Consider the following 10,659-nt stretch of genomic DNA (forward strand, 5'->3'; position numbering starts at 1 on the left):
GGTTCAAAATACATATATTATCAAATTAACCTCAATATACCAAAAAATGGGCGTTTGATGCCTACCTGTACAGGTGGAAGTCAAATTCGCAGGTGTTAAATTCATATTCATATCCGCTTATGCGAGTATTGCACATCCATTAATGTATTTTCTATCCCTTTTTGTCCTGCATTGCTTATCAGTCTTACTTCCGTTGAGTTGTCTACAAATTAAATTAAAAATATTATTTTCCACAAATATTTAACAATATATAAGTCTTACCAAACATACTGAGCGACAATTGGCACTTCCGTTCTCTTCTGGTTCTACATTACTGGAAAACAACACGCTTTTGATCCGCTCAAAAGCGAATCAAGAATCTCTACAACAAACGCCAACAATAACTTCCGCATTCGCACCATAGGTTATGTCGCCGGAAAAGAACCGGGTTTCTATCACACCAGTAACCAGTTAGCAAGTGCTGAAAAATCCGTGGAAGTTATACATATCAGTGCATGTACACATTTGCATTGGCTAAGATACATTTTCTTATATTTTTGCTCTAAATAAGAATATAATGCCGAAATTAATATTTTTTACTAAACTATGGATGACGCTCTGTTTAAAACAGCAGTATTTGATATTTTGTTTTATAAAAATCATTTTGTTTCCAAATAATCATTTTGTTAGACCCTTTCAGATGTAAACTTAATTTGCAAATGGAAGAAAAAAATGTCGGCAGTCAGCCATTATTAAAAACGCAACTAACTAGAAAGATTATTGCGCGCAATATTTTTAAACTAGTTATGTCATCTTTTTTACAGCGTAGTTTTAAGAAGAAAGCACAGCCAGTTGTCCAGTTAAATCAATACAAAAATCATTTCAAAACTGTTTTGAAATTTATAACAAATTTAAACCGTTTTTAACGTATTGCAAACGAAAAAATATTGTGCAATAATATTGAGCTTATTCCACCACCATTGGCAATGTCATTATCACTGTTTTGCTTTATACTATTCGTAAATAGAAAAACTGACAGACGTCAAATCTGCATTCACGGCAAACAAGACATGATTTTGTTATTTGCCTTCACGTAAAAAGTGACGAACGAAAATATTTGTAAATTAAGCAGAAAATATCGGGTAAAATGTCCGCGTTTTCTGAAACGGCGCTTCTAAAAAAGCTGGGTGAATTGAATTCTAGTCAGCAAAGTATACAGACGCTATCGCTGTGGTTAATACATCATCGCAAACACCATGCGTCAATTGTGAAAACTTGGCTGAAAGAGCTACAAACTGGTAAGATATAGCTAACTGATAACAGTGTTATTAACATTCTAATTGTAATTAAAAATTTCCACAGCGGTTTCAGAAGGCAAAAAGTTGACATTCATGTATCTGGCCAATGATGTCATACAAAATAGCAAGAAAAAGGGTCCTGAATATGGTAAAGAATTCGCACAAATATTACCCAAAGTTTTTCAACACATCGGTGAATCCTGTACATCGGATAAGCTCTTCGGTAGCCTTGGACGTATTTTGAATATTTGGGAGGAGCGTGGTGTTTACGACACGAAACAAATTACAGAATATCGTGCACGTTTAAATAAAGATCATAAAGATAATAATAATGCAGCAGCAGCCAGTAGCAGCAGCAGCAGTAGTGCTACCGCCGCCACTGAACCAAACACAAACGGTAGTCATGGTAGTGCCACAAAAGAAAAGTCTGAAAAGCGTGAAAAGCGTAAGCATGATGAAAGTAAAACAGCAAAAGTGAAACGTTCGCGACCATCTACGGCTGCTGAAGAGAAACCAAATGTTGGTCAAAATGGTGATGCTGAACATTTGAGTCCATATTTGCCACTAGGTGAACCACCAGAGCCGGAAGATTTGATCAAAGCTTTGGCGAATATTGAAAATTCCGCTTCAAGTGATGCCGTAGTACGCGAACGTATTGCCAACTTGCCACCCGAAATATCTGAGATCAGTTGTCTAAGTAAACTGGAAGATAAGGATGCAGCTAAGGCATTGGCTAAACAAGTAAGTTTAAACATTTCAAATTGTTGTTTAATAATTAACGTGTTAATGTGTTGTCTTTTGTCGCACAGGTTAACGAAGCTGTACAGTTGCTGAATGAGTATAATACACGCCTCGCTGCCGAAATGGAGGAGCGTACAAAGTTAGCTTCTATGTTGCGAGATTTCCAAGCTGAGCAAAAGGAACTTTTAGTTCAAGCTGAAAAACGTCTAGAGGTATGTTATATGAGAAATCAGAAAATTGTGGTGTTTAAAAAAAAGTGTCTGTGGAAGTAGTGAAATTATTGAGTTTGTGTATGAATTATAGTGGTTTTAAATATAATAAATAAGTATGTTATATTTTGAAAAAAAAAAAAACAAAAAAAATTTAAAAAAGATGTGAATATATTGTGTGGTTATGTGTGGATTAAAATATAAAAAAAGCCTATTCTATTTTATAAAAGGTGTAAAGACTGAACATTCTTGTTTGTGTATTATAGTGACTTATTTGACAGCCGTGGCCTGATTCGTTCCGTCTACGTAGACTTGCACTGTCGTGGTAACTTTTTATGAAGTAATATTCTATATTGCTACGACAATAACAACAGCAAAACTTTTATTTTAATGATAGTAAAATCTTAAAAAGTGTCGGTGTGGTTTATAACGATAAAAATTCTGCCGAGTTGACAGTCCTTGAACGGATAAAAAATCCGGAACGGACGGTTACGTAGACCCGACTGAACAGGCTTTTAGTTTATTTATTGGTGTTTATTATTTGGGCATAAATAACCTCAATGAATATCAAATAACGTTCTGAAATTTCTGCATGCCTCAAATAATTGGTTTTATGTAATTTTTAAAACACTATTATTATAAATAAATGTGTGTGTTTTTATCAAATTATTTTCCCCTTTCAGGAATATAAGCAAAAGCTCAATCGAATGGTTGCCGTACAAAAGGAAATTCGCGATCATTTATCGAATTTGCCAGATCTAACGCAGTTACCGGATGTGACTGGTGGCCTGGCGCCACTACCATCAGCCGGCGATCTCTTCAATATACATTAATAATTATTATAATTTAAATGGTTTCCTTAAATGTTATGCAAATTTAATTATTCTACTGGTAACTACATAAAAATCACTTAATTATATATATTTAGACCAAAAATTATAAAAGAAAAGAAATATTCTAGAAACAACAAAATGTTGCAAAGTTTCCATTAAAATTTCTCAATTATTAGCGATTAAAGCTTTTGGAATAAAACTCGCTCGATATGGCTGAAATATGCATAGAAACAAGTACATAAGTATGTACGTATATATAAAATATATGAGTTTGATTTGAAAGCAAATTTATTTCATTTATGTTTTTGTTGTGCTGTGATTTACCTTCTCTTTATATGTATAATGTGCAGAATAATATTTAAAGAACATTGTAGGGTCTTCTGAAGTGTATCTCTAGTACCCAAAACTATGGCTGAAAGTTGTTTACAACAATAACACTTTAGTGCATTGCCGCGATAGCCTGTCCATTCCACTTCTCAACGAACGCAATTATATCAGCAACCTTACTGCCAGGCGACATTTTGAGTGCAACCGTAAATTTGCTCCACACATCACGATTAGCTTGACGACTGGACGATTGAAAAGTAACTGGCTGACGTCCACGTACTGGATAAGCACTTAATATGCAAGGTTGTTCGTCCGATCCCAAGGCAGACTCATATAGACCACGATCGTCGGTGGGCAGCACCTTGGTTTTGGTGAGCGCAGAATATAGACAAATTTTAAATATGAAGGGTGGTTGACAAAATTGTGAGGACGAATAAGCGCAAAGCACAATTAAAAAAAATAATAAAGAACAAGCAAATACACTTAGGCTACACCAGAGATATAATACCCTTCTTTTTGCGGGAAAATAATAACACTAAAATAACTCTTTTTCCAAAAAAGTAACAAAAGTACAAAACAAATAAAATTATTCTCCAAGAAAGAGACAAAGAACTGCTTACCTGATCCACCTGTTGATCCATGCTTATAGCCAGCACCCATTCGCGCACCTCCTCATGCAAATTGGGATCGTTCTTCAGATGTAAGTCCTCCGGCAATGGTACTGAGCTTGGAAAATCTGTTGCCGCCAAATCGGAGTGATCCACAAGATGTCCGGAACCCTCTTCAATAGCTTCACACACATCCAAATAGTGATTGAGCATAACAAAAGCTTCCGCTTCACGACCAGCATTACGCAGATCTATGCCTGCCTCATAGAAACCCTTATCCACCGGTATGATATCGGTGTAGCGCAACAATGCAATCGAAATACGCGCAGCAATCGGATGCAACGACTGCACGGGTCTACAAGCGGAACGTACTGCATAGTAATGACTAATAAGTAAGAACTTGTCCATATTTTTAGCGGTCTGTGTCTGCGCATGCTCCGAGGACTGTAGAGACTTCGTCAGTTTGTAGAGAAAGTCGCGTAAGTTACGCCACTGATCATCCTTGGCCTGTTCCTCGCGCAAGGCAAAGCAATCCATTGCTATGCGTGTGTAGATATTGAAATTTGCCTCCAAAGGCGGTGCGCCATAAGTCAAATAGAGACTCAAAGCGGTCAAACAATCACCTTCGCGTATAAGCTGTGCGGCATACAACGCCACATATTTTTGTAAGACTGCTGCACTTATTTGTTTGGCCTTATCGAGGCAGCGTAACCACTGACCCTGCTCGGCGAGCATGTCCAAAGCGCTCATGATGTCTGCATGATGAAAGGAGTGAGAAAGATTTTATATTTAAAGTTCGTAATAGATATGCTCACCGATATCCGCCAATTGTTCGACGTTGCCTTCGGTCTTGAGACGTGACTTCTGCTGCTGTTCGACGTAAGCCATTAGTTCGGGATCCAATTCCTTCGCCAGACGTCTGGCTTTCGACCATTGTTCGGCACGTATGAAAACCTCGACAGCATCTTTGGGCATATCTGCCGCCAAATACAGTTGCGCAGCCGGACCAATTTGTTTGATTTGTAAAAGACGCGGCCCCAACTGAGTTGCTACATCGACAGCGTCCTTACCCTCTAAAAATTGATTGCAGATTTCCGCAGCTCTAACAAGCGCACGCTCCACTGTAGTCGCATCGTCTGTATTTGTGGCGTCAATTTGCATTAGACACTCTGCGGCTTTACGAAACTCTTCACGCTTCGCGAATTCAGCGGCTTTCTGCAGATAAGCACGCGAAGCATCGTTTTGTTCGTTGTTACGACGCTGTTCTTGTGCCTGTAGACGCCGTAAATCATTCATCGCCGATGGATAATGCTCCTCGGCTATGCGTAGCGCCTCGTCGAACATGCCTTCGTTCTTATAATGATCGATTATCATATCCGGACGTTGTGCGCGCAGTAGCAGCGCTTCGTAGTCGGGATAGTTGCGCGTGTCCAAAGCAGCCGATGCTTGCCCGATTAATATTTCATTCACCGCCTCCGGCAGATGTGACTCAGCTACATTCAGTGCTGCCTTCCAATCGCCCGCATGCGTGTACATCAGTATGGCCTCTTTGGGCTTATTAGCTTTGATGAACTCCGTTTCGGCCTCCTCGAATTTACCTTCATCCTCGAAAGACATGGCGATTTTTAAGTGTACCTCATCGGTGGATTTGCCAGCTAAGCGACAAAGATCCATCGCGAAATCGAATTGTCCCGAATCGCAGGCGAAACCCACCGCCGTGTCCAGTAAACCGAGTTTGGTAAGCAAACGCACGGCGCTCTCTATCGGCATGGACTTTGCCCACATGTAGGCGACCTGGTTACTTGCGCCCTCAGTACCTTTCTGCTTAGCGACACGATAGCCATCTTCCCAGCGACCAGACGAACAATACATATGCACTGCCGACTTCCAATCGCCCGAAGCAATAAAATGCACTTCGGCAATTTTAAACTTGCCCTTCGACTCAAGTTGCCTAGCCAAATGTAGGTGAGTTGTATCCAAGAGATCTTTGTGAAAACGCTCCACTAGCCGTATCATGGAGTCATAGAGCTCGCGACGTTTGTACATTGCAATCGCCAAATCCGGTTCGGACACAGCCAATAAAACCTTCTCCGCATCGCGATACTTACCTAAAGTGGTATAAATTTAAAATTAATTCTAGTTAAATCGTTACCACGTCTGAAATTACCTTGTTCCTCCAAACCTGCCGCCAAATTGACAAACAAGTCACGCATCTCCTCAGCTTGCAGATATTTCTCACCAATCGCATACGCCCGTTCCCACTTACCGTGACGATTGAGCAGCTCGATGGCCTCCTTATACATGTTAGCGCGTACGAGCAGGTCTTCAGCGCCATCGACATCGCCAGCAAATGCCAAATGCTTGGAGAGATCTAGCGCATAGCGTTGAATTTCGGCTGGCTCGTCGAGCACCTTAGCGATTTGCACCGCTTTCCGCCATTGCTTGGCACCGACAGCAGCTTCGAGTGCCTTTTGTGTGGCACCAGCTTCGATGTAGTGATTGATAGAAGCGTCCAACTGTTTGCGTGCCACCAACCAATCGCCCCACTCCTCTTCTAGGCTTGTTACATCGCCTGGTGCGACTTCACGCGCCAAATCCAGAGCTCGAGCATAAGTACCACCTTTGCGATACAAACCGAGTGCAGCTTCGGGACGTGAGAGTTTCAGTGCAATGTCGCCAGCCATCTCGTAGAGTTCTGAAGAGGTTACATGTAACATTTTTTGGGTTTGGTAAAAAAAAATAAGGGAAGGTCGAAATATAAAATTACGAAAGTGAGAGATCAGTCTCAAAAGGTCAGGAGACCACAATTTAAGTAACCAAAGCCTCCATTGCAATAATTTTTGACTCTCTCTCGTTTACTTATCAAAGGTGAACTCGTATCTTTGATAACTTACCACAATTTACTAGTCCTTCTGTGATTTTCAGCATCAATTGCTGATCGTCCATAAGATGTGGAGTTTTCATGGCCAAGCGTGCGGCACGCGCGGGCTTGCTAGCCTTCAAATATAAATTTAAGGCCTTCTCTGGCTCTTCATGTTCTTCCAACACTTGTCCGGCTTTCTCTTCCTGCCCGGTAGATAAAAGAAACTCCATTTGTTGTTCTTTCAAAAGCTCTAGACCACCGTAACCGCGTCGCTCAGCCAAACTGACCGCCTCATCCCACATACGCAGTTTCTTATACATTTCCAAAGCCGCTTCGATGTCGCCTTGCTCTAGATAAATACGCTCCGCCGTGCGTAGATCGGAACTCAAGAGCGCAAGTTTAGCGCGCACCTGAGGACACATAATGCCTGGTGTGCCCGTAGATTCCTCAAATTTATCAGCCTCTTCTATCATTTCATTCAAATAGTATGCCTTTGAGACATTACCCAGTGCGGCGTAGCAACGTTGCGCCACCCGAAGATTGCCATCTTCAATCGAAATGACTGCGAGATTGTGCCACATGGCTTTGGCAGCGGGTTTGTCGCCTAGCGTCTCCAGAAAATGTATAGCGCGTCCAAAGTCACTATCGTTGACGGCGGTGCCGAACTCAACCAAACCTTCATCCAGTTGATATGTGTGCTCTGCCGGACCCTCCTGCGAGCGGACCATTGTACGACCCTAATTTTTGTGAGGAAAGTATCAAGTCGTGCTTAGTTAAAGACCTAAATTTGGTGCATACCGAGTCGCGTGACACTTCCATGACATCTCCTCTGATAGCCATTAGGGTGACATGTTCGGGTAAGTCTATATTATACCAGACAGCTAAGTTGTTATTGTTTTGTGCTACAACAACGTCGCTTTGTGGCACCCATTGTACGAATGAGATGTTCGAGAGTAGAGTTTGCTTCTTGCCGGTGTATATGTCGATCAAGACTAATCTAAAGAGTGGAGCTAGGCAATTTAAGGCAGCTCTTTAAAGTCTATATGCTAAATACCTGAGTTTCTTATCGCGGAAAAGCAGTTTATGAGCCGTCTCACTCAATTCGATCCAATCGATTTTCGTCTCGTGGTTCACCTGTCCAATAATAACTTGGTTTATTAGGTCCACTATGCATATGGTTTTGGCGTCGAGGAGGAACGCCAGTTTTTTGTTATTCCTAGAAGTTCAAAAGTCGAGTATTTATATTTATATTTTCTTTTTAATAAAAGTCGTGCTTACTTCGTGTTGCCACGCTCATTCAAGCGCACCGAAATAACATGTGGATTCACAAATTCTGTACGCACAGAACCCAAGATCGTACTTTCACCATACTCTACCAGACTAAGTTCGCCCACATTGAAAATCAAACAAACATTCGGGTTTTCAAAATAGAAACGTTCGTGTCGACCCGATGTGGTCCACGGCACTTCGCTGACCAGATTGCGTGTGAGATCACACAAGATCATAGAGTCTTCCGTGCGAGCGACTAAGTAATTGTCTTTACCCATTATGCGTACATCGTCGATTTCCAGCCCGAGCTGGGATTCAATAGTCATTTGTTCGGCCGGCTCTTGCAGCGACTTCACTAACAGCTGACTGGGCGCGACGAAGATCAATTCAAATTTGTCTTGCCAAATGGTGCGTTTCAGCACCGATTCAAAGAGTATAACGGCACCGGTCACCGAGGCGATTGCCAAGCTTTAGAAAAAGAGAAAAGAGCATAATAAAATTTAAAGTACCATTTTTTCAACAGACTCACCGCGCGCCATCACGACGCCACTGCACACAGGTTACCGTATAGAAATGATTTATCTCTTTCGTTGCGCTCTCATTCCAATCGGCTAAACGTGGACTCCATGTGAATATGCGTATCTTGTCATAGCTACCAAATGCTACAGCCTGACCGTTGGGACTTGCGGCGGCAACAGTGATCTCACGATCGCTACGCGAATAATCGAAGCTGCGTACCGGACGTCCCTGTAAGACACGAAATTTTAGAGTTATGTTTTCACAATTTTGACAGCTTTCGCGAAAAGCTTACCACTGTGTCGTAGAATATGATTTTCTGATCACAACCGCCAGCGCAGAAGCCCCCCTGCGGCCAAGCCAAAGCAAATGGTGGCACTGGATGTTGTACTAAACGTCCCGACGACTCATTCGCATCTTCGGTGATGAAAAAACGTATTATTGTGCCATCATTGTGACCAGACAGAAAGCCAGTGCCTTTGGTATTGGGCGCCAACGATATGCAGATGCTATCGGCTGCGTATAAACTCTGCGACTTATTGCTTTTGCAATGGAGCGCACGTACTTTGCCATCGTCGAGTCCTAGCAAGATGCGAAACTTAAGTTTTTGTTGTGTATTGAACTAACTAGATATCCTTATTAAGGGATCACACATTGAAGGGGGACTTAGGGGAAACTGATGAAATGATTTTTGACATCTTAATGTAGTTTTGGATCGTTCCTGTTTAAAAGCTAAGTTTAGTCGTCCGTTTTTGCTGGCTTTAATATGGAATTCTGTTGACTAAAGTTCGTTACGCAATAGAAATACGGGCTTACAACCTTGATTATTGATTCGAAATCTGACTCGACGAGTTGATTATAAGGGATCAAGTCGGATTCTTTCATCAAACTTCCTGAATATATCAAAAAATCTAAAATATGCCAATGGGGTTGGCACAAAAAATTAAGACTTGAGCAAAGATATTGCGAGATCTTGAGATCTTAGCAGTTTAGTCAGAAGTCTGTTACGAATTCCGATTAAAGTCAAATAAACTTATTGTCAGGTAGATCCGTTGGGTTCATCTGGTCTCTAGAACCGACTCATCCATTCTAATAAGTGTATTCACTTTCTTCCCCATTTTTTCTAAACTTTAAATAAAAGTCACTAGCCTTACCAGCCGAAGAAGTCACAGTGTGTGTTACAGAAGTGTTTTACATACTAATAACTCCGTAAATATATACAGAAGTCCAAACGAACCCACCTGCAATGATAGCGCCTGTGGACAACCAAATTAAAGCGGTGACCGCACTCGCTTGTGGAAATTTATTGCAAATCACTTTCTTATCATTCCACGATTCGCCCAACTTGTACACATAGACGATGTTATCACTCTGACCCACAGCCAGCTTGGTGGAGTCCGGACTGAAGGCGAGACCGCGTATAACATAAGAGTTCTTGCCGTTCGCCGGGTTCGACGGTTTCGTTGAGAATTTATCGCGTCGCTCACCAGCATCGTCGAAGAGCAGTATGTGACGGTCCGCAGTGGCGATGGCCAGCTTTTGGTGATTCGGTGACCACGCCAGACCAGCAATGCGATTCAGTTGCTCCTAGGGGTATGCAATGCAGTCTTTACACGACAAACTATATGTGAATATTGAACACCGAACTCACCTGCCCGTCTAGCAGAGTTCTCAAATATTTTAACTGCATTTTTAATGAATATTTAATCAGTTAAATATATTAGATTTCGATTCTTATGAACTTCGTTGTGCAATTTGTGAAAATTTCTTCAAAATGTTTTTTCTGTTGTGGTTACATTTGTCTTGACAGCGCTGGTGCCGTTGCTAGGGAGCTGCTAAATCGCTTTTGGTCAAATCCTTGCAGTCCAAATACGAAACACCACAAGTGGTTGCTGTCTGTGTAACGGTAACAAGTGGGTGTAAATTAAGGGTTGATTTTTTGTTTTGTTCCGGCTTTCGTTTTCTCAATTCTTTTGGGACTGTTTATTTACTTCTAAAAGTATACTAGTATATGTG

The 10,659-nt window shown here is 41.4% G+C and overlaps 2 protein-coding genes across 2 annotated transcripts; one reads left to right on the top strand and one right to left on the bottom strand.

Annotated features, from left to right (window-relative positions):
- The first annotated feature begins 1,032 nt into the window (after positions 1–1,032).
- On the top strand, positions 1,033–3,322 carry LOC120777462 (regulation of nuclear pre-mRNA domain-containing protein 1B). Its single transcript, XM_040108785.1, has 4 exons — positions 1,033–1,277; positions 1,342–2,018; positions 2,087–2,230; positions 2,911–3,322. Exons 1-4 carry the CDS (start codon positions 1,127–1,129, stop codon positions 3,058–3,060), a joined length of 1,122 nt encoding a protein of 373 aa, XP_039964719.1. The 5' UTR covers positions 1,033–1,126; the 3' UTR covers positions 3,061–3,322.
- Positions 3,323–3,347: 25 nt separating this feature from the next.
- Positions 3,348–10,385, bottom strand: LOC120777461 (intraflagellar transport protein 172 homolog). The gene is made up of 12 exons (XM_040108784.1): positions 10,295–10,385; positions 9,885–10,230; positions 8,939–9,225; positions 8,657–8,874; positions 8,137–8,595; positions 7,913–8,074; positions 7,657–7,855; positions 6,890–7,595; positions 6,163–6,690; positions 4,811–6,103; positions 4,008–4,750; positions 3,348–3,748 (listed from the first exon to the last, which is right to left on the bottom strand). The coding sequence occupies exons 1-12, from the start codon at positions 10,331–10,333 to the stop codon at positions 3,500–3,502; spliced, it is 5,229 nt and encodes a 1,742-aa protein (XP_039964718.1). The 5' UTR covers positions 10,334–10,385; the 3' UTR covers positions 3,348–3,499.
- Between the last annotated feature and the right edge of the window lie 274 nt (positions 10,386–10,659).

This window comes from Bactrocera tryoni, chromosome 5 (assembly GCF_016617805.1).
Source record: "Bactrocera tryoni isolate S06 chromosome 5, CSIRO_BtryS06_freeze2, whole genome shotgun sequence".
In the NCBI taxonomy this organism is placed as follows: domain Eukaryota; kingdom Metazoa; phylum Arthropoda; class Insecta; order Diptera; family Tephritidae; genus Bactrocera; species Bactrocera tryoni.

Coding starts and splice junctions, on each gene's coding strand:
- LOC120777461 (XM_040108784.1), bottom strand. CDS start 10,333: ATGCAGTTAAAATATTTGAGAACTCTGCTAGACGGGCAG. Junction 8,875..8,938: donor TCATATTCTACGACACAGTG/GTAAGCTTTTCG, acceptor CGTGTCTTACAG/GGACGTCCGGTACGCAGCTT. Junction 7,856..7,912: donor TTCCGCGATAAGAAACTCAG/GTATTTAGCATA, acceptor TCCACTCTTTAG/ATTAGTCTTGATCGACATAT.
- LOC120777462 (XM_040108785.1), top strand. CDS start 1,127: ATGTCCGCGTTTTCTGAAACGGCGCTTCTAAAAAAGCTGGGTGAATTG. Junction 1,278..1,341: donor GCTGAAAGAGCTACAAACTG/GTAAGATATAGC, acceptor AAATTTCCACAG/CGGTTTCAGAAGGCAAAAAG. Junction 2,231..2,910: donor AAGCTGAAAAACGTCTAGAG/GTATGTTATATG, acceptor TTCCCCTTTCAG/GAATATAAGCAAAAGCTCAA.